Source organism: Ictalurus punctatus, chromosome 2, assembly GCF_001660625.3.
Source record: "Ictalurus punctatus breed USDA103 chromosome 2, Coco_2.0, whole genome shotgun sequence".
Classification (NCBI taxonomy): Eukaryota; Metazoa; Chordata; class Actinopteri; order Siluriformes; family Ictaluridae; genus Ictalurus; species Ictalurus punctatus.
In genome coordinates this window covers 7305637-7329966 of record NC_030417.2, presented here as the reverse complement: position 1 = coordinate 7329966, position 24330 = coordinate 7305637, and the positions used below count along the sequence as shown (strand labels likewise).

At 38.5% G+C, this 24330-nt stretch overlaps 2 protein-coding genes across 6 annotated transcripts in view; one reads left to right on the top strand and one right to left on the bottom strand.

Annotated features, from left to right (window-relative positions):
- Nucleotides 1-529: 529 nt before the first annotated feature.
- On the bottom strand, nt 530-21041 carry cdc40 (cell division cycle 40 homolog (S. cerevisiae)). Its single transcript, XM_017494115.3, has 15 exons — nt 20838-21041; nt 20370-20456; nt 19191-19320; nt 18324-18410; nt 18105-18244; nt 17891-17987; nt 16599-16738; nt 12001-12075; nt 11284-11329; nt 9708-9809; nt 9366-9481; nt 8707-8840; nt 4417-4493; nt 3222-3366; nt 530-1107 (listed from the first exon to the last, which is right to left on the bottom strand). The coding sequence occupies exons 1-15, from the start codon at nt 21015-21017 to the stop codon at nt 930-932; spliced, it is 1734 nt and encodes a 577-aa protein (XP_017349604.1). The 5' UTR covers nt 21018-21041; the 3' UTR covers nt 530-929.
- Nucleotides 21042-21691: 650 nt separating this feature from the next.
- The window catches only part of wasf1 (WASP family member 1), an 89733-nt gene continuing 87094 nt past the window's right edge, over nt 21692-24330 (top strand). For 3 of the 5 annotated variants that reach the window (XM_017462186.3, XM_017462181.3, XM_017462170.3), the window contains exon 1: nt 21693-22047. The gene's annotated coding sequence lies outside the window, so the exon portion shown is untranslated. Of the gene's footprint in view, nt 22048-24330 lie in introns of all 5 variants that reach the window. The other 2 variants (XR_008398203.1, XM_047159730.2) reach the window with 1 other exon arrangement.

Here is a 24330-nt window from a genome sequence, read left to right as displayed (position 1 = left end):
TAGTTGTATGGGCTCTGTGTGTGTGTGTGTGTGTGTGTGTGTGTGTGTGTGTGTTTTTTATTGGGACGTGTCAGCGCATCAAACGTTATGAAGACTGGCATAAATGTTTCTCTTTGTTTAATGAAAAGCTCAGTAGGAGCAGACACCTGGGTCTGCTCACAACACTGGTGTCAGAAATGGATTTCTGCAAAGCAGCTTTGTGACACTTTCTCAGCCATTTTCAAAATACCAGCCAAATGTTATGTTCAAGCTGTTTCATAAAATTGACCTCACATGAAGCATACCGAGAAAGTATCAAATGAATTCTGAGCTGTAATAACAATTTCGCCCCTCAACAATCACCTACAGAATAGCAATCAGCTACCCAATAGTGTACCATTTATGAGGATTACTAAATTCATTTGCTTAGAAACTGAGCAACTGCAGTTCTGGGAATATAACTGGTAAAGCAAACACCTCAGCTCTAAAGTCTAGCAAAAAGTATTACACAATTACGCTCTTGTCAGCATTGGTCGAATGACTGACGGAAAAAAGTACAAAATGTTTTATTATGTTCAGAAATAGAGGCTGGGTAGCTGAACTGAAATGCTGGCATTATGTAAAAATGTTACTAAGCATGGCTTTAGCAGTACATGACAGTAACGCTAAAATGAATACATAAAAATCTCCTCAGTGCCCAGAGTTTCTTTAACGGGAGAGAAAGATAATAAACAAACAAACAAACTAGAAATCAGGGCTGGATACCAGTCCATAAAATTTACACGAAACTCAGAGCAAATCCAATAACCAATAATCACAAACCTGGAATTATCATAAAATTGATGGATACAATAAAGATCACATCAGATGGGCAAAAAAAACTGACAAAAAAATTTAGATTTAGTTTCCCGGCTACTTCCTCCACTGTCTCGCTCGCTGTCTTCTTCATCTTAGTCCCATAGTTTGATCTGTCCATCCCAGCCGCAGGTGATGACCTTGGAGGTCTCGTGTGGATGCCAGATAGCACTGATACACACTTTGTCATGTGCTTTAATTCGGTGGTAAAGCTTGGTGGTCTTCCAGTCCCAGACGTTCAGCTTCCCATCCGCATCGCCAGACACCACATAACTAAAGAGAGAAAATAAGAGTATTATTACAGATCATCACACACCATCTGCTATATACAGATTTGTTTTGTTTAAAGCATATCAAATAACTGGAACAACAAAGAGTGTTCTGGGCTTTAAAATAGAGACATGCAGTTTGTCCCTCTTTACTATTTATTTAAAAAAAAAAAAAAAAAAAAAAAAAAAAAAAAAAAGTCAGGTTCAGACTTACTGTTTCTCCAAATGTTCAAATTAAACTGATGTGATTTTTTTTTTGTTTGGTGTAAAACGTCTTTTTAAAGGATATGCAGAACAATGAAATCTATACTACACTTTAATTATCTACGTTTCAGACAAAATACGGTACACATTTTGACATGTAGTATTCGATACAATACAAAACTGATATAAAACAAGCAACGCTTCAAAACATTTCAAATCATCACTGATTCAATATAATTCAGTTCAATGCTGATATGGTTTAATTCAGTCCAGATATAATATTATTCAAATATACTACAAATGAAAAGTTTTTCACCACAGAGAAGATCTTCAGGACAGAATACTTTGCACTTTCTGTTTTCTCAGTAACATGACATATATGTGTGTGTGTGTGTGTGTGTGTGTGTGTGTGTGTGTGTGTGTGTGTTGTCATTAACTTCAAGAGGGAGGTGGGGGGTATGAGGAACTAACTTGTTTCACTTGTATATGTTACAGCAGTGTTTCTAAGATTTTCATATAGCAGTGCTCTGGTCAAGATTTCCTGCTGAGCTTTTGTTAAATCCGACATAACTTGAGTTCAGAAAGTATTCAGAGCCCTTACTTTTTTTTTTTTTTGCATGCTTTATTGTGTTCTAGATTTAATTTCAAATGGATTCAGTTGCCAGTAATTCAAATTCAATGACAGCAAATCATTTTTCACAATGTATTTTTTATTTTTATTTTTTAAATAAAAAATTTAATCTCTTGTTTAGGTAAATAATCAGACCCTTGGCTACAGCACTCTAAATTGATCTAGGGTCCATCCTGTTTACTTTGATTATTCTGAGATGCTATTTCCCCCCCCCAAAACAAGCAAATTGCAGGTTCAAACTATTAAACCTATTTCATTTGACTGACCTCATATGTAGCATACTAGGAAAGTATCAAATACATTCTGTGCTTTAGCAACAATTTTGCCCCCAACAATCACCTACAGAATTAGAATCAGCTACCCAATAGATTAACATTCATGAGCATGTTTTGGAGTGGAGGAGAATTTCAAATCAGTATAATTTTACATGGTAGCACTTTCACCTCTTTTAACTGATTGATCTGGGTACACACTGAGCAGATTTTGTTATGTTCAGAAAGAGACGCTGAACTGAAATCTGACATTACGTAAAAGTGTTACTAAGCATGGCTAAGTACATGGCAGTAACACTAAAATGAATAACAACCACATAAGAATCTCCTCAGCCATCGCAAGTGCCCAAAGTCTCTGAAACAGGAGGGAAAGATATAAAAAACAAACTAGAAGTCAGGGCTGGATACCAGTCTAAAATCTGCCTGGAGTCGACCCGTGGCAAATTCTAATGACTGGGCATGATTTAAAAAGGCACACACCTGTGTGCACATGGCAGAAGTATTCAAACTGTGAGGTGAAGAAAAGATGGAAAAAATACCTAAACATAAATATTTAAATGACCGTTTCATGATCTGCCAACATTAACACAGTGCACAGGAGCTCTGTACTTTAACGACAGCATGCAAAACACGCCACGATATCAGTTTTCTTACTGAAATTTCCAAGGAGCATGTGTGTGTGCCTGTGGGTGTGTCTGTCTGTCTGTGTACGCCTGTTTGTGTGCGCCTGTGCGTAAACTGTGGCGCGTATATCAGTTGTGTACATTGAATTTCACCATCAATCAGATCTAGGCTTATAAATCAATGTGGCTGCATCTGACACGTTTAGACAGATTTTTCTCCTTTAAACTCCTACATGAATGTTTATGTGTATAAACATTCATGAGTTCTATAGTAAAACAGCCTAAGAGCTTACCTGATCACCGAGCTTTTTGGAATACATGTCTCCACCCCACTAAATTCCCACCTTGACCTGTACTAAAAATCACTCCATCTGAAGTAAATGTCTACCTCATATCTGGAGAGAAGTCCACCTGACAAGCATATCCAGCCACCATGTGACCCTTGAAGACCTTCTTCTTGTTCAGCCTGAATCGGTTCTGAGCTCCAAAGATTAGGATCTGATTGTCCATGGATTGACAAGCAAGCCACTTCCCTGTGGAAAAAAATATCACTTTTTTCAATATTACAATAATATGTTATCCAATATTAAATACTAGATTTTTAATTTGTTAGCATAATTTGAGTGTGTGGTGTTTTATTATGGGTAAATCTTGATGTCTAAATGATAATCCAAAACCATACCAAAAAAAAAAAAAATCAGCACTATTATGTCTAGGTTCTCTCTAGAAGACAAAAAAAAAAGTCGGACTCCTCGTGATTAGGAGAAGTGCGCATTTGAATTGCACAGTACCATCGTTCATCTCTGAGAGCTTGTATTTAGCTATTTGTACAAACTACACACTGACACACATCAGATAGCTATTTCAAATGATCTCAGGGTTTCCCTTTTCCCTCGGAGAAAGACTCAGCATCCGGGCGGAACACTTTCAACATGCACTCGAAACAAAACTTATCCAGAAAGAAAGTGGGGCGAAGAGAAACTGCTGCTCAGTTCCTCCTAGTTCCCATTTTAGCATTCGTGATGCCTGTCACTGCTGCTGTCGAACACCAAACCGAGCGAGGACACAAGCTATTTACACCAACACATCTGTCTTATAGCTGTGCTATTTAAATAAGAGGGAGTCACACAACCTAGCAACACTGTTGCACCGCATACCAGGTCACTGACACTGCAGTCCTTTTCTATTAACGGAGGGAGTAGCATTCAGACGGCTAACACATTGTCTACAGCAACAGATAGATGACTGTTATACAGATATACTGGACAAAATGATCACAGTATGGTCAGCATGGCCAGAGCTACTGGGTTCTCCTTCTTTTCCTTGAATTCACCCATGAAAAAGATGCCTTTAGTTTTTCCACACCAAACATGCCCCCTCCGAATTCGTCTACATATTAAAGATTACCAAAACAGACTTTACATACATTGTGTCTTTTTTTTTTTTTTTTTTTACCCCAAAGAGAAAAATGCTATATGATAACTGCTTACTAAATTAGGAAAACTAAAATGAGGGATAAAGCAGTCTTGAAAGAAAAGACAGATGTGGTGAAGGTGAAGCAACGTTCAGGCAAACCCACTCACCGTTGGGGGACAGTGTCACTGCAGGCATTGAATGCATACTGGGCTCGGCAATATATTTGAAATCCACAGGAATATCCCTGGAAAAAAAAACAACACCGCACACATCGTAATTAAAAAAAGAAAGAAAGAAAAAAAAATCAACCAAAGTGAATTCACCCCCATATTTTCCTGATCTTTATTGTCTTCCTTCATACCAATTTTCTCGTGCTTAATAACTACAATATCTTTCATGATTAGTGCATCAAGTCAGGAATTCAAAAACATGTAGTTGATGTACAGCAAACGAACCACACGTGGTTTTAGAAGTGGTATCATGGAGGTGGTCAGTTCATGGGCAGGCCATAACAATTAGGAAGAACCGCGTGAGTAGGCGTAGGTGTAAATTCTTTTGCAAAGGAACAAGGCCTCAGAAATAAATGCTGGTAATGGGCTTGTGAGATATCTTTTTTTTTTTTCTTCTCTCATGATATTACACTGCCAACTCTGCTCGACACAGAGGGTCCACAGGGTACATGCCTTTTCTTCGTCCTTCCCATTTTCTCCACAAAGTTTTACAATTCACATCCGTTAACCAGCGCTACGCGATCACATGACCAGCCACCAGCCAAGGCAGGAGACTCGTGAATCCAGCCACCACCGTTTTCCCCCCTGAACTGCTGCTCATGATGTAGCACATGGTAGCCTAACACTGCCCTCTTAATGAAATATCAGCCCTCTTTTACATACATGAGAACACAAATAGCTAGTGCACTGCGAGAGTAACATCATCACTATTACCCAGAGAACTTTTTGCTCTCTACAAATGGCGGTAGCGTCAGGAGCCGAACTCGAGCAAGCTTTTGAGAGCCCCTAAGAATGAAACATGGTGCTGGTAGCATTTATAGTAGAAAGTCACTAATACTATACTTACATCAAGTCATCTATTCAGTTCACCACCACCTAGTTAATTGTGATGAGCAGTAGTATGAGTTATCAGATGATATATTTCTAAACTCTCAAAGTTAAAAATAGCAAATAACACTCTCCTTCTCTTTATGTGGGTCTGATCTTCATGAATAGCTCCGATAGTTAATAATTACTATGTGTGCAGGTGGAAACAGAGAAGTCTGACCTGCAGTTTCTTCACTAAGGTTAAACCCCTAAGACACACACACATACACACAGACAAAAAAAACAAACAAACAAAGGAACATATTTCAATGCAGAAGCAATTTCACTTCTCTTCATTGCCTTTCTCCCTGTCCCACATCTGGAATGTATAAACAGACTCAGGGTAAGAAGCCTGAAAACTGGGCCATCTCTGAAACCTGAACGTTACACACACAACACCTCAAATAAATCAGAACAGATCTGAGCAGGACAAGTAAGCACAACTTTCTTCAATCCCTCAAAACATGGTTTTCAAATAGTCTTCTTTCACTATCTGCCTTCTCTCTCTCTCACCGCTTTTAGATTCCTCACTTTGTTCCCTTCATTGCATATTTTCATCAGTTCCCTGGCTGCTGATCTCTTAAATCCCTCCATCCGAGAAGGCCTGAGGGATAAAAACCCACAATTTCTCACACACAATCAGCACACACACAATGTCTGTCTGGGAGAGAGAGTGTGTGTGTGTGTGTGTGTGTGTGTGTGTGTAGTAAAAGAGCAAACCCCTTTGCTGGCGCTTGGTGAGAGTGAGTGTTCCAGATCCAGATTCACTAACGTCCCTGCGCACTGTAGAGATCTGCCAAAACCCGCTACACACCGTAGCTCGTATTTAAAATAATCACCATGTGTGTTTTACTGGTATCAAAGGGGGGGAAATCCCTGAGTAAACAACCTCAGCAAAAGCCCAACAATGTACCGTGAGCCTCAGCTGCAGAGTTGAAGCTTGGATCAGGTCGAATCACTAAAGTGACACGTTGCATCTGTGAGTGAAAGCATGATTAGTTTCATGAGCTGCTGGCACACGGACAGCCGGAGGTTTGGGACAGGATCGAGATTAAATTAAAAGCGGCTATGAAGCATGGATAAAGGATGAAAACCGAGGGTGTGATATGAGGATACCAGGCACTGCTGGATGATCTGTGATGTCTACAGAAGGACAAACCAGTAGAGACTGAGGTCAATAAACGACTGTAGCTCAGTAAGTATGTAAGGTTCAGGTGTCTTTCCACAGTGCATTCCAAAACAAGAACCAGCCCTGGTCATAAAGCTGTGCATATCGTGTAAGGAACAGCAGAGTGGTGTGATTACACCTTAAAAGATGATTGTCCCATGAAGTGATTTATTGTCCTTATACCACAGCAATTCCTTTTTATTTACTAATGAACAACACATCAGACCACTGATAGCTACAGTATATTGAATGCTGTTAATAAAGACACTTACATTTTTTATTATTATTATTATTATTATTAAGTTAATGTGCAGACAAATTCTGTTACTAAATCAAGGTCATTAAATTGAAAAGTGTGTGCGGATGTATTCTCACGCTTTTAAGTCGCTGTTGTGATTTGTTAAATAAAAGACCTAAAGTTTTCGTTAATTCTGTGCTTGCTGTGAAGAAATGCTCTAAAGAAAGACCTTAATACTCATCTGCTACACCTGCAGCTTTCTTTAAGTAAGTGTTGTTTATAATTCCCAATCCAATAAATTTAAATGGGGGCCTTGGATGCTGTTCCATAACTCTTTTTTTTTTTTTTTTCCAAGCCAAAAACGTACATTTCAGCATGAAGCACCGTGGTTACATCAAACTGTAGCTCTGGACTCAATACTGCTCCGTTCTCGAGCTGACGTCAAGCAAGGTCAGAATCTCAGACACGCTTCTCTTTTCGACACACTCTTCTTGCGTGTGAGAAAACTAGTTTATAGTAGGGGTTACAGGAGTACTCAATTTTAGTATTCAACCAGTAATTTCATTCATTTCAACTTTATAACTCAGAATTGTGACTTTATTTCTCACAATTCTGAGTTAACGTCTCACAATTGCGAGTTCATATTGCATAATTTTGATTTTATTTCTCTCAACTACGAGTTTACATTGAACAATTCTGACTTTTTTTTTTCCTCGCATTTTAGACGTCCACTTGACGGTGAGTTACAAAGAATGCACCAACAAAGCATCGATCATTATAAAAAGGCAACACTCATTCTCTCCAAGAACAACACTCATCAGCCAGTCAAGACCAAGGAACACCAGACGCTAGCACGCGCTCGTTACATTAAGTTATTCACATTTTAGGTCAAGTGGACATCTAAATTGCGAGTTAAAAAAAAAAAAAGAAGGAAAAAAAAAAAAGTCAGAATTGTTCAAAGTAAACTCGTAATAGCGAGAAATAAAGTCAAAATTGTGTGATATGAACTTGCAATTGTGTGAAAAAATGTAAATTGTGAGATATAAACACAAAATTGTGAGGGGACAAAAGTCAGAATTTTCGAGATATAAAGTTACAATTACCTTTTTTATTTTCATTTCTCCATGCAGAACCCTGGCTTCCACATCTTTTCCATATACTAGAAAACAAACTCTCTGGACACGGCTATTTTAATTCTGCAGAATGTATCATTACTATAATTTTTACACCATTAAAGATTAAAGTAAATAAATCGGTGTAATAAGCGTGCAAAATAATACATCTGTATCATATCTCAGTTCAGTTCTTAAAACACTCACTGCAGAAGTGTATAGCTTAATGATGGATGGAGGATGTAATGTCTACAGCATCGTCTGGTAGTGTTTCCACCATACACCATTTTCAACTCCAGACTCACTAGCATCCGAAAGAAGATCTGCGTCTTTGACCCGGCATGCCCCACTGATCAGACTCTAAACCACAGGAGTAAGACTAGATGGTGACTCGCAACCCGCGGCTCCAGGAGCGTCCTTTCACACAGCGCTGGGCAGTATTCAGGATTCACCTTGCCATCTTATTTGGATTTTATTTGAATCTTTAAAGGAAAAAACTTTCACGTACACCTTTCCATTTCATGCAGAGTGAGATCGAAGGGTTGACGCTCCATTAAAACAAGCTTGTGCAGTTGACTGTAAAGTAATATGAAATCGGAAATATTTTCAGACTAACACAGTACATTTCGCTGCTTGCGTTCTTTTCCGTCTGCTTCACTGTTTTTTCCGCTACCCCCGACTAATCACTAATTGACTAATCCCCACAGTATCTAGGTTTTTTTTTTTTTTTTAAAACCTCATACCTGCCTACTCTAACTACAGCTCTGGTAAACACTGTGCAATACTGCAAGGTGAGCAGTATTATATTGAAGTTCAAATCTCTTTACCCTTCCTGCACTTACCATTCCCACACACGCAGACTCTTATCATCGGATGTACTGACGAACCGGCGGTTCTCGTCCACAAACGTGATCGTGTTGACGGCTCCCAGGTGACGATCATACTCCTGAACCACCTCCCCGGAGCGAATGTCCCACTGAGAGGGAAAGAGGTGAGAGGAAAATAAAAAAAGGTTAGTCTCTCCTACACACACACACACACACACACACAAGCTGACAGCTCACAAAAATAACTTTTTCTCTAGGTAATTGATCGATAGAGTGCTGTGCTGGAGGTCTAGGAGACAGAAAGACTCCTAGAGAAAAGAGTTAGAGGTCAGTGATGTCTCAGTCGTGATTATTTGCTCTTGGCACATTTACGGATGAAGGACTACGGTGTTTTTTTTCCATTCCTGCTTGTGGTTTATGGATAGCTCTGCAAGCCCCATGCGACTCTATCTACACTTCAATACACTCCGCTCTCTTTATGGAGGGAACCACAGAGTGTGAAATAAGGTTTTGTCTTTAGATTTACTGACGAGAGCTAATACAGTGGCCTTGTGTTTGTGTGTGTATATATATATATATATATATATATATATATATATATATATATATATTTTATAAAGCTGGAATTTAAGGACACTGGTAGGCAATTTTCTCCCTCTTACACATACACTAACCTGCACAATCTTCTTGTCTGACATGCCGGCTACAAACAGGTTTTGCTTGTCTTCATCTGGGTTGAACTTCACGCAGTAGGGCACTTTTCTGTTAGTGAACCTTGAGATGCACTGACCTGAAAAAAGGAAATTGACATTTAGTCTTTTTTTTTTTTTAGAAGGACACGCAAGGACTAGTTCCAGCATCTAACACCGATCCAGGAACATCCCTGAGTGGGTTTGGCTCCTCCTGCTGGTGGAGCAGAGAGCAGGATCGACTGGAGCTCTAAAACACGTCTAAGATCTCTGTGACAAACTCTTATTGTGAAACTTTGAGCATGTGTGTTTTTCTTTTTAACTCACCGGTCTCTGTGTCCCACAGTTTGAGATATCGATCGTATGCAGCACTGAGAAACTGAGTACCGGTGTTGTTGAAACAGATATCACGCACTGCTTTACTGTGACCTACAGAAGACAGGAATGAATGTTCCACATTAGGATATTTTCATTAATATATTTTACTTATAAGGAAATATGAGCAAAATTTTTAAAAAATGGTAATGAGTAAAATTGATTAAGTCCACATAGTAATATCAAAAGAGAGAGAAGACACCGTGTTCTTTTTCAATATGACAAATGACAGTGGTTTTCCTTGGGGCCCGCCAGGGGGCACCCGGGGGCCTCAACAATTTGGTATGAAAAATAAATTCTCACTCTCAAACACACACACACAATCAATTCCTAACGTAATGTAATGTAAAGATGTAACATGTAATTATTGATAAAAAAAGAGGGATATATTCAGAAGTCTGTATTTTTAATGTGTTTTAAAGACATCATGCAAAAGGGGGCTTCAATCAAATGTTAATGCCATTTGGGGGGTCTTGCCCTGGAAAAGTTTGTGAACCTCTGACTTAAGAGACAAAACTCCCCACTGGTCACACAGCACTTTAACCAGCACCATAACATTAAACCATTCACATACAGCTGTGTTAATGATGCATGATCCTCCTTTTCTCTAAGGAGATGTGAATTTTACATTTATGGAAGGAGTCTCTAGTTTCAGTGCTTTGTAACACTCAGAGGTAAAGCTTTGTGTTTACATTCCATCACATGAAAGGTACCAAATGTTTGTAGCCGCAATAAAGCAAGTGATCAGGAACTAATTTGTTTCAGATGTCATTTAAAATTGCTTTAAAAAAACAACAACGATGCATGAAGTTTATAAATAAATGAAAATGTGCAATCCTTGGAAAACTGCCATTACACATACAAAGATGAACACTTTGGGATTTGCTGTTATTTCCAAATAATCTACTCTAAGGCACTAACAGCACTCTAATTCACTTCACACAACACAGTCAATAATTAAATTGCTAACATCATGTTGTGTTTTATTCTTGTACCACATTATCGATATTACACCCCTGTAATGGAAACTAGTGCTTTAGTTTCAACAATAGCTAGGTCTGTCCCAATTATAACAGACCTAAATATGATCTACTGTGTGTGGATACAGTATAATGTGTTTGTTCATCAACAAACAATTGAATTTGGTGCATTTCCATTAGTTGGCCTGATAAACTGTGGGTCCAAAGAGTTGAAGGTAATGATGTTATATTCATCAAATTTCAATCCTGTGCCACAAAAACCCCAAAATAAAACATGATCAACCAATCAGTAAAAGTTATCTTAATAATATTATGCTGTATTAAACCTCTTAAAGTGAGAGAAATAGAAAAATAATCAGATCAACAAATAATCCGTACACAATTATATTCATTTGGAGTGAATTTTTTCTGCAGGTAGAAACTACATAGAGAAGACCATTCTTTAGACAGATGTTATTTAGATATGGTGCAATTTCTCAATGATTACTAAATAAACAATTATATAACAAACACATGAAGTATAGAAATGGATAAAAGACTGATCTTACCAATAAATGTCCGTAAACATCTCCGGTCACTGTACACCTCCCATAACTACAAGAGGGGGGAAAAAGGAGAGTGCTTTAAGACCAGTGTGGCCTTTATGTGTGATAAAGTGGGAAATTGATACACACACACACACACACACACACACACATACATATATATATATATATATATATATATTCCCCAGAAACTCTACTTAAATGGCATTTTAATTAGTGATATTGATGAAGCAGTAATATGGAGGAGCGAAATAAAGCTACACTATTCAATTTATGTTCCTATATTCACCGTCAGTCAATTGGTCAACGGTGGCTTGATTAGTTTAGGAAGATGTATGTCAAGAGGTCTTAATATTTGGACTATGACTGCATGTAGAAACTTGATTTGAAGAGAACTATGCCCAGAGAAGTCGTTGAAAAGTGTATGAAGGAATGGATGGACCAAAGTTCAGTTGAAATGAAATCAATAACACTTCATAGCTTGTGAAATACTCTGATGTATTCATATTGAATGTGTGGTACACATTACTGAAACTGAATTTATACATTATTTCTCTAATCATACCTAAGCAATGGGAAAGCAGGAAATCAATACACGTACCTCGTACATCGTGCAACGCGATACAACGGATAGACTTGGAATTGTGAAACGTACTTCGATTTTTCCACCTAAATGCATCTGTGAGCAGGACTTACAGTATCGTAAGGAATATAACATACCTTAATCTTACAGTCCATAGAGCAGGAGAGCAGCAGGTGGCCAGACGCAGGAAACAGCCGAATAGCACTGACACCCTGTGAACGTAAAGAGAGTTCATAACGGTCAAACCTCCATAAAACAACAAGTACAATGTCAACTGGACACTTTTGACACACTGTTAACTTTGTATAAATATCACAATATCTACGAAATGTCACGATTGTGCGACAAGTAGTTTCATAGAAAAGTGTGTGTACAATAGTGACACTTGCTGATAACCAGGACAAAGATGAAGAAGCTGCTTATTGTCACTATTTTGTACAGAAACAAAAAAAATCATAAATAAATATAAGAAAATTTGTGGAGGAAGCATTGGTAAGGGAAGTGCTGTTTCTATCTAACACGGTTGCAAACGTTCTCACACACAACAGCCATCAAGCGCACAGAAGATCATGACATTGCTAATTGTGCTTTTTTTTTGCTAAGCAGGATTGCACAGTGCACGTTTTCTTTGGCCTAGGATGCGGTCTTTCATCACATAATGACAACGGGGACAGTGTAAGAAATTTTACGTAAAGGTCACTCTCAAAAATATCTTTCTAAGTAAGAAGAACAATTCATGCAATTATCCAGTCAAATGATCGTGTGGCAGAAGTGCAATGCAAAAAAGGTCAAGAGCTTCAGTTAATTCAATTCACATCAAACATCATAATGGGGGGAAATGTTATTGGTCCCAGACGAGGCGCTTTGTGTATGTCACAAACTGCTGAACTACTGGGATTATCACACAGAGCAGTCTGTAGAGTTGATGTAGAATTGTGCAGAAAACAAAAAACATCCAATGAGCAATCGTTCTGCGCAGAACAACAGCAGCTCAAATAATCACTCTTTACATCCGTGCTGAGCAGAAAAGCATGTCGGAACGCACAAAACTTTTAACCTTGATGCGGATGGACTACAACGACAGAAGACCACATCGGGCTCCACTCCTGACAGACAAGAACATGAATCGGAGGCTACAGTGGGCACAAACCGGACAGCTGAAGACTGGAAAAAGTCTTCAACTTTTCAAGTGTCCAGTTTAGCTTTGTTAAGGGTAAGTTATATGCTGTGTCTGTGAGGGAGTGAGGGGTTCATTGCTAGATTCATTCCCCAGAGCAGTTCAGTATAAATATTCACGCTGTGTGCTCACACTGTTGCTAAAAATCTGCTAAAAAGGTGTGCTCAGTGTTTTAGAAACATACAACCATGTAGTAAACCAACTGGGAATTCCTAGTAGGCTCCTATAATATATCGTTAATTGCTATTGCAACACTGATAAAACTCAAGTGTGCAGCGAGTAACGTGTGAGCATCCTAACAAACCGCTATTTCGCTTATTGTGTTATCTAGGACTTGGGACGTTTCGATTCTTCCTCTCACATTTACTCTGGTCAAATTCTCAAGCAAATATCTAAACATTCTAATCACATCAGCTTCTCTTTCATGCACTTAAAAAACCCTGAGGCTTCTAGCAGTTTCTAACAGTGCTCCATAAGTGAAACAGAGAGAGAGCGAAAGCGGGAGAAAGAGTCAAAGAAAAATATTATATATAATGAATAACTGATCAATATTTCTATATTTATTTAAAGCCCATTTTGTTTGTGTGTAGTTAAGATGCAGGACTGTGAGTTCAGGCTATGTGAATGTATGAAGGAGCAGAACAGAGCGAGTGAGCAAAGGGGTCATCTCCATCATGCTAGAGCTGATGCTGTAAGTGAATACAAATACTGAACTGTTCCATACACTCGTAGAGGTCTTCAGCTACAATCATACACATATCCAACACACATACAACCAGACTTATTACCTCAAAAGCAGATACCGTGGTTGGCCCAATCATATTTCAATCAAAAACACCTTTTGAGCCAATCCATTATTCGCAAAAGGACACAATTAAAATATTCATCAAATTGGTGTGAAAATATATATTATATATATATATATATATTTAAAATCCTAGGAATCTTCCATATTCATTTTTCTCATTTTGTTCTATACTGACTAATCAATTATTTTACTGTACATCAGGCATGCACGCTGTCTAGACTAAAACGTTTTACTCATCTCTACACACCACAATATCAGGTGACGTTTACTCTGATTATAGTACATAACCACAGTGCACTTTGTTAGAAGCTGCTCTCCACCTGAACATCGGAGTACGCTAATATGAGTCATTTTCTCCCTAATAAATTGGTAGATGAGCCAATTGACTTATGAATCTGGAATGATTTGCATAAGTGCTTTTACCATTCCTATATTAACTGACAGCGCATGGAAGCCCCTCCCCCATCTCACATGCTTTAATCTATCAATCAATGTATGTTCGACTTAGCTAACATTAGACAAGCATAGGTTTAATATGAATTAACTATTTTCTTTTAGGGATGCCAGCTAAAACAGCTAAAGAGAAAAAAAGGATACACATTTTGACCTGTAAAGATGAAAGATTAAAGTCATGTAAAAAACCACCATCCATTTATCGTGATTGGCGCTGCCAACAAGCAGCTCCCGACTATACTGTTGATATTACGCCCTACTTAATCCTGAAGTGGTGGAAATGCTCATTTCCTGTCTTCATCAGCTGTTGATTCTGGACGATCAAAGCTTTAACTCTCTATGCGAATTCAAAGTTCACTGGAAATAAAATTCAGTCACTCCCCGCCCCAAGTCTATTCAAGGATTCTTTCTGTCTGATGATGATCAATATTTAAGCTCAACATACGGCAGTGTGCAAAAGTTTTAGGCACCCTATATATTTTGTACAAACTTTGTTAGAGATTTTTATTTTATGATTTCTACATTATCGAGTCAGAACAAAACACATTTTAGATTCCCAAACATTAGTTTTCCAGCACAAAATTAAATGTTGCAGAAAAATATTTGTATGTCAGTAAAGAAAGCAGCATATTACGTAAGAGACACTTTTCAGACAAAAAAAAAATAATTAAAAAAATACAATGAAGGCTGCTGGATTTTGCTGCAAAACTAAGAAACGTGTGACAGTTAAAGTCTCCAGAAGAACCGCGGCCGGTTCTGTAAGATGCTCAATAAAACTTAAACTGCACCAATTCGACCTGAGACTACTATTTAAAAAATTTTTTTGGTCACACCAAATATTCACTTTGTTTCATTTACTACTGTTTACTGCTCTTTATAGTATTTCATAAGAAATTTTATAGTATATATGTAGAAACATTTAATTTCCTTATTTTAAAGGCATCTTTGCTCTACAGCATCTCTTTGCATGTGCCTATAACTTTTGCACAGTACTGTGTATCACATGACTAACTGGAAGGAGCTGGTAGTAGGTCCCAAAAAGTGCGAGATCTACTGCTTTGCTAAGGCTTTATTTAGCTAATCTATCTGCTCGTTATTTAGTGCAAGTTAAAATACCAATGCATCAATTTCTAGCAACATGCCTTAAATACAGCCTGGAGCTTTCACGCGCTAGATAATTTAAGTTAAGCTGAAAGTCAGATATGATGGCGTACTTGAAGAACCTGCCACTTTCCAATGCGTTATCATCAAACACCATTAGGAAAATGTATTTAGCACAATACGTACAGTTACTTGCAAAACTATGGAAGACTTTTGGAATTTTTTTTTGTTGTTAACCAAATCATATTAAATCCACTAAACGAGCATTTCCAGTCGTTTATTCAAAATTAAGCACACTTCAAACCTTGACTAACTTGATTAACTATCTGAAATTCTGCAGCAGACTTAAAGTGGTTTTATGTAAACACTAAAAAGATCCAGTTGTCTGATTTCAGATGTTATTTTAGTGGCCATGTAACAAAAGCATTCTCCAACATCTTAAATTTACGGAGCCCCTGAAGTGACCTGTGCAACCCCTAAAAAAAACAAACGAGAATTTTGTGTGCGCACGAGAAACTTTTCACGAGAGCTCTAGAAACTTTCTCTGCACATGCGAAAAGATTCTTGTGCACAGGCGAAAGTTTCTGGTGCTCTCGTGAAAGGTTTCTGGAAGATCTGTATAAAAAAAAAAAAGAAAAAAAAAAAAAAGAAAAAAAAAAAAGAAAATATTTTTTGTTTGTTTGCACAGGTCACTTCAGGGGCTCCGTATAATACTGGATCTCTAGCAAACACCTAGATCAAAACAGGAAAGTAATTCAAGTATACAGTTAATCTGTTAATGCTATCTCAACCTCAAACTTTAGAGAATAAAACAAACTTCTCACTTTGGACTTTGGATCAAAATCGAGACAGCCTCAATCATCTAGACCAGGGGTTCCCAAACTTTTCCAGGGCAAGGCCACCCAAACGGCATTAACATTTGACCAAGGCCCCCCTTTTGCAAGATGTCTTTAAAACACATTAAAAATACAGACTTCTGGATATATCCCCCTTTTTTTTAGATTAATAATTACATCTTGCATCTTTATATTACATTAGATTAGGAATTGACTGTGTGTGTGTGGTTGTCTGAGAGTGAGAAAGAGAAAATCATGTATTTATTTATTTTTCACACCAAATTGTTGAGGCCCCCCGGGCGCCCCCACTTTGAAAACCACTGATCTAGACTGTGCTCTTAAAAACCGATCCCTCCTCACCTTTGTGTGTCCAGTCCAGACGTGCAGTTGCTTTTTGGGAAGATAGCATTTCTCCGGTGTGTCAGCTGAGCGAAGGTTAATACCCACATCCTGTGGAATGTGCAGGTATGAACGGCCCTGGTAATCGTACGCATCTTTAACTGTAAAGAAAGAACAACAACAGAACAACAAAGTGATGAATTTAAGTGTGACATTTACATAGCAGCTCAAGGGGAGTTCATTTAAGCTTGCCCTTTTACCAAACAAAGGCTGAAACTAAAGCATAAGTTGTGTTTGCTTGTGAGATTGAGAAACAAGAATGAGAAAAGCCTTGTGCTGCATCACAGGGCAGCATAACCCAATCAGGAGGAAAACACTATTGACCCTCTTCCACATACATGAACTCACAGATACTCATGATTGGCTAATGCTGCTGTGACTGACAGGAAAAATAGAGTATGCCCCTCCAACCCAGACACCACAGACTTTTTTGCTCCCTTGTGTGAACACTTTTCTATAGTTGTTATTTTTATATTTGATCTATTATATATTTAATTCAATGTTTAAGCTGCTTTAAGCCAACCAGTGTTTGTGTTCCTCAATGGTGTCAGATACAGAGTAATTTCACTTTTAACCACAAAAAAATCCTCTAATTATTTCTCTTTAAGATACACGCAAAAGAGAAAAGGCTGTGAGTAGTTTCCACCATGTGAAGGATGCTACAAGAGGGTATAATTGACATGGTGTGTGTGTGTGTGTATATATATATATATATATATATATATATATATATATATATATATATATAAAAGTAGCGGTTAGAGATCTATAGCTACACATACTGTTAAATACCGTTTCAATTTCAGTAATTTGTGAGCTAACTAATTTGCCTTAAAAGGGCACAACAGCAGCTCATACAGCTGCAGGGGTTTCAGAGAGCAGAGTTTCATGTGCATGACATGTGATCAATAAGCATACATTTCCAAACCTGCTCCCACATCAGCTGTAAAGGCAGCATTTCATGCTCACACGCCCAGTGGGGATCGGTCAAGCCGAAATTAGGCCTCGTACTGACTATTAAATATAACTGCACTATAACTAGTGTGAGGAATTTTTTTTTTTCAAAAATTCCATGTGGTACAATCACCCTAAAATACTGTGAAAATATCATGAAAATTTTAGTCCTGTCGCTGACCCTTATTATTTTTTCAAGACTTCATCTAGATCGGCATTAATTAGTTCAGCTCTATGAGCCAACAGAAACTAGCCAGCTTTACATTTTACTATGGCTTTCAGAGAAATCACAATCTCACCATGTAGAATGGTCTTCTCCTCTCCAGGAGCCTCTTCCTCATTTTTGCCTTTCTTCTGCCTCTTCGCTGTGATTTCATCCAACTCCTTCTGCTCCTCCTGCCAGCCAAGACAAATGAAATTATGAAAAAAAAAACTGTTAAAAAGCGAAGAATTTATTCTATATGACTTCATGGATTCTAAACTACATTGAAGTAAGTGATTGTTACAGCTGACCTCTGTGGGTTTAGCAACATCTTTTTCATCCTGATATTTAGCCCAGGGTCCCAGGAAGCCATCGATCGCCGATGCGTCTCCTCCTTTCACCTTCCTCCTCTTCTCGGTCTTTCTCGGGCCTGACTCGAAAACAGTTTGCCCTGTGGAGAACCGAAACGAAGGTGTTTACTGACACTACTCGGCAGCGTGTCATTAAGACACAATGTCATGATCTGTTACCTTTGTGTTTCTCTGCCTCGTCTACTGCTCCTATATAACTGATTGAAGAGAGCTGATTGCTGTCCATGGAGGGGTCCAAGGCGTAGCCTGTAGAACACAGTGAATATATTTTATGTAATAAATGAATGAATGATGAAGCAGAAGTATGCTGGAGTACACCATCTGTTTTCACACAATTTCTATTCCTTTAAGAGGAATGAAATCATGAATTCATTAGCTAGCTCATCAGACCTTCCAATGTGCTGCCCAGTCTCACAATTCGGTTCAACCTACTGGCTAATGCAATTTAACAACAAAATATAACAATCTAGCACATGCAGTCATCTAATCATCCAATCCTGTGGCAGCAGGGGAATGCGCAAAATCATGCCGCTTTGGGTAATGTTCACATCAGAAGTGGAGGAAAACCGTGGACCATTTCTTTCTGTCCTCAGGCTGCCACAGAAATTTGTAGAAAAACCAGAGAACCGGAGACTGTTTGTTCTGCTGCTTGCTTACATAGTTTAGTTTTCACCTGACATCACTGCTAATTACGTACAGAATGATGATTTAAAACGTTTCAGACGTATCTGGATGTGGAGATTAGTTTTTAAAGTGGCGTGAAAAGCACAGGCGTGTTTTATCAGCTCTGGTAGAGGAAAATAGCAAATCCGAGTGCTTTCTGACTTGAAACGGTTGCTTCTGTAACTGACACAGACGATTAGAATGTCTCAGATTTATTTATATGCCACTCCTACACAAAAACCCACAGTACAGTACAGTACGGATGCGCTCCATTACTTATGACAAATCACAAAAACTGCTAAATGTAAGGATTTAATTGTTACTTTGGTAAGAATTTCAACAAGCATCACGTATGAGCCTTACCGAAAGTAGAAAATGTCCTCCGCTGCTGTTCAAACATGAAATCATTGACATGGTCAGGCTCAGCGTATCCTGAGAGCATGTTCCTCGGTGCAGCCATTTGTCGAGTTGTAAATGGATTAACAGGTCCAAACTGTAACACAAGGTGTTACTCAGTGTGTATAATGTGACGGTTACCTCACTGCAGATGCTCTCGTAATGACAGTATGATAAATACAGTCAGTCAGTATGTTTACATGGACAACAATAATCCGATATTAACCCGATTAAGAAGATACACTGATTAAGAAACTAGCATGTAAACAGCGATTATTGATGACGTTAATCCTGCTAAAGTCATACTCGAAGTAAACGCAAATGGAATTAAGACATGTGGAGTATTCCTGTTTTAGTCGCATTATCGAAGTGCGTTACAGACATGTACACACCTTAATCACATTATTAATGTCTTGTGGGAGTTTTCACCGCATTTTGCGACAGGTCACGTACACACGGCAGTGCTCAAATGTTTGAAGACAAACAAGAGAGCACGGCTGCGTCCGAAACCGCGTACTTACCTGCTATACAGTAGGAGAAATACATGTATACTATATAGTAGGTAAGTATGCGGCTTCAAGCAGTCGTCTATTTGCACGTATAGCATGACAAATCATTAACTGCACTTGAAGCTTTCGTAAAATTAAAACTGAAACACCCAAAACTGTATACGCTACCATAACGAAGATGAACTGTATGTCGATACGTGAAATTCCGGAGGGACGTCAGACGGTGTGGCGTGGGGACGTAATGAAGTGTGCCGTAAATCGATCTCTGTTCTATAACATGTAAAACCTGAACATGAAAGGGATATTCTAAAAGCGACTCATGTGAACACCTGAATCAGAATATTGTCTTATTCAGAATAAGGTCAATAATTAGATTACTGCTGTCCATAGTTCTCAAAATATATCTTTCTAAAGCTCGGTTTGCACACGTTAGGCTTCACCCTTCCTGGTTGTAGCTGTGGTGTGATACAGGAGAGCTGGCAGGTGACCAAAGTGGGGGAGAAAAGCAAGAACTATTATCTGCAAGTTGTTTACAAACCACCCGTTCACAGCAAACTGTTTTCCTGTTTTCAAAAAAAGCTTTGACAATTTTAGAAAGATACTTGCACAAGCTTGACTAGACCTGAACAAATCTCACCTCAGGTGCGAACATGGTGTCGTAGGTAGGATTGTAGTTGACCTCCTTGAGGGAGGGATCCAGATGTGTTCCTGTCTCAACATCTTCCTGAAATGCAACAACAACAACAGAATGAAACATGACTTAAACTGTATTGGAGATCTGGTTAAGATGTAACGTGTTCAAAAGACATCCAATTGTCATGAGGAAACGATGATTATATTCATCTATCACGCGTTTGAACGGTGAAGAAATTATAATAGCTGGACAACTGGCAACATTGCTAACTCGCTACCTGCCAATTATATATAAGCCATAACATTCGACTGTATTTTGTAGATCTAATGTCCTAATGTCACTGGAGGCCATAAATATATTTAAACATTAAATATGTGTCAGTTAGTAATACCCCAGACATTTCTATCAGTCGGATAACTTACTAAGAGACCATAGGCGGAATATAGCTAGCTAGCCGGCTAGCATCCTTACCTTTACAGCGACCTCAGGCGCTGAATTAAGAGCCAAACTTCTAATTTTTCCAGTTTTCAAAGGCTGTAGATGTGCCACTGCATCTGGATCAACTTGTGTTTTATTTGTGCTGGATTCGAGCTCATTTTCTGAATCTGAATCACTGCCGTACGCAACGAGGGAACCGACCAGAGCCGCCATCTTCGATGTTGTTGTGTAAGGGTCCTGCACGAGTCATAGATAGCGTTGTGTGTATTATATCTTCAAATAATGTTTTAACTCAAAACAATCGTTTAATTAAAAAACAAGAATTTTCTAAATTTTGTGATTGACGCAATAATTGAAAATTAATTTCAAATGTATTTAAAGTGTGAAGTACATTTTTATGCAACTTCTAGGACCTTCGAGGGCTGGACTCAGAGTTTGAATATGAGTTAAAATAAGTATTAATGTGAGAATGAATTATTGTGGGGGAATCCTTTTCAGAAAGTATTTAAAAAAAACTGTTATGTTTGAATTGTCTATATGTTCACTGTATTTTATAATAGCGGATAATTATACGTTTAAAAATTATGGAAATGAATTCTGAAAAATCTAATAAATAAATAAATAAAACTCACTAGGTACAATATTGTCGATATTTCTAATATTTTCAGTGTTGCTGTAAGTCTTTGTTGTTTAAAAGCACTCAGAATACAGGACAATGGAAATGTATACAACTTGAAAGGTTCAGAATGGACCTTTTTAAAGGTAATGGGCCCGTTACTCGTTGAAATACTCCTGATTGGACTCCGGTTCGTGCAAGGCGGGACTTGTGGCTTCTGTACCAATCAGCTGAGGCGCCTGGTTTTTGGGCGGGGTTTGTGTCGTGAAGGGGTTCCAACAATAGAAAGCAGACAGAGCAGAGGTGGATTCACGTGGATTGTAAGCAGGATCGCTGTAACCTTCTACAAACTCATAAAAGCGCTCGTGTTTTTTTTTTCCCATGCAGAAAGACATTTGTTTAGATTTGCTTGATTCCTGATACGGATGAGAAATTGTCCTATAGGTTAATCAGTGCGGATGTTTTGGATGAATGCTGGGAGCGCATCTGTGACATCCACAAGCTGCATTTCAGCCATGAGAAGAGAAGTCCTTAGAGTGGAATAGGAACTGCGGAAAAAGTGACAGGGATACAGGAATACCTACAGAGCCCAGAGAAGGATGGAAAAATAAACTGAAGATTTTATAGGTATGTTTTTTCCTCCTCATAGCAGAATAGATCTCAATAGTGCTCCATGCATTTTGGCAGGTTTCTTCTTAGGTGCTCACAATTTTGGAAAATGGAATTTGGAAAATGGAATTGGGAAAATTTATGATAGAAATGCATTGCATTGTGTAAATAATTTCGAGCTGCACCGGTTCAGGTAAGGCTATACCGAACTGAGCATGAGCGCGTGACAGGTGTGGGTTAAATTATGCATGCAAAGCCAGACAGAATAGCTTTCTATACCTGGAGAGCTTTAAATGCTGTATATTTAAGTGTGTGTGTGTGTGTGTGTGTGTGTGTGTGTGAGTGAGAGAGAGAGTGTGAGAGAGAGAGAAAGAAATAATGTGTAAACATGTATTTGGGGACCATGCAAATAGAATGCTCTGCTAATGATGTTGTTGTTGTTATTATTATTATTATTATTATTATTATTATTAATTTTTCTCTTCTCTTCTGTATATTTTGTGTGTGTGTGTGTGTGTGTTGTTTTGTTTGGTTGTACAGGGATCTTCGGTATGAGAGGCACTTCTGAATTCAACATTATTATTATTATTATTATTATTATCCAGAGTTTGATTAACCAAGCATGTCTTGCAGTGCGAGGGGGGGGGCACGATTTCCCCACATCTGTCGAGCTCTGTGTGGTATGTGTGTGTGTGTGTGTGTGTGTGTGTGTGTGTGTGTGTGTGGAATGCCAGGATCTCCCTTTCTTACTCTCTGTCGATGTTTTCCATCCAAACACCGAGTTAACTCGCACCAAAATGTCAGTTTGACAGATTACAATAAACATCTTGTTAGTGCAAGCATCCCAAACATTTTGCTTTCGAGGTGTTGGAGCAGGGCTGCACGTGGAGATGTGAAATAAGTGTAAAAAAAAAAAAAAAAAAAAATGACTGATTTATCTACAAATCTGTACATATAGGTATCTCTAAGTAGGACAGGATTATTTATATAATTCAGTTTCTTAAGTGGAAGTAGGATGGTGTCTATGATTTTTTTTTTTTCCGTTTTAAGGGGGAAGGGCAGCAATTCACTGGGAGTCTCGCTGTGTGAAACCTGAGACTGAAAAGTATGGAGGGAAAAACGCAGCAACTTTGGGGGACTGTTCATGTTTCTGATCAGAATTTGAAGGAAATTTGTTTGTACCCCTGTCCTTTTATTTAAACAGGCATGTACAGGCAGTGGATAAATAACACACAGACTGTATACATTTTATCACATAGCTGTAAAGCAGTTAGCAGTTAACACTCTTAGAAATGAAGGTACCAAACCTTGTCGCTGAGGTGGTGCCATCAGTATTACACGTTTTGTACCTTTAGTTTGTATTTTGACCTCAGAAATGCATGCGGTGTACTTTAGTTAGCTTTTAGAATAGCGGTTCTTAATGTCGAGTTATTGTTTGGATCCAAAGCAAATCCATCTGAGCCTGCAGATTTACAATAATGCATTTGTGCATTATAGACAATGCATTTGCCTCGCACCTCCAGGGTTGGGGGTTTGAATCCTACCTCCGTCCTATGTGCGCGGCAAAGGCATGCGCTGTAGGCTGATTGGCATATTCAAATTGTCCGTAGTGTGTGAATGGTGTGCGATTGTGCCCTGTGATGGGTTGGCACTCTGTCCAGGGGTGTGCCCTGAGTTTCCTGGGAAAGGCTCCAGGCTCCCCCATGTAAGCGGAGAAGCAGTATGGATGGATGCACGTCAGTGGCAGAATTCAAATTAAATATATAGCCGCACAGGAATTTGAATTTTCCAGAGAGTGCCTATAGCAAAGTTTGTGTACATGTGTGATCTGTGTTAAATCAATCACGATCATAGACATGCTTTCAGGAAGTGCTTTGTCCTCCTGGGTGTGATGTGGGAGTACACCCTGGATACGACACATATGCATTCACAAACTCATTCAATCTATCTTATGCTGGCTTTACACTGCATGATTTTCAGCCGGATTTAGCTGTCACAGGCATAATCACACATCATAGGGATGCGCCGATGAGGATTTTTGCAGCCCATACCGACTACTGATTTCTTGTCATCATGATCGACCGATAAGCTGCTTTGAAACAATGTCTATTGTAAAAAGTATTATACAAATAAAATTGAATTGAATTGAACTGATCCCGATCGTTCAAGCTTTATATAAGTGATACGTAAGCTTTCTGTTGACCATCACTGTTAAACTTTTTTTTCCCAGATAAAGTAATACCACAGATGCTGCCTTGGTTATATTATTTACAGTAATGTTGTAGATTGTTGTTTTAATTG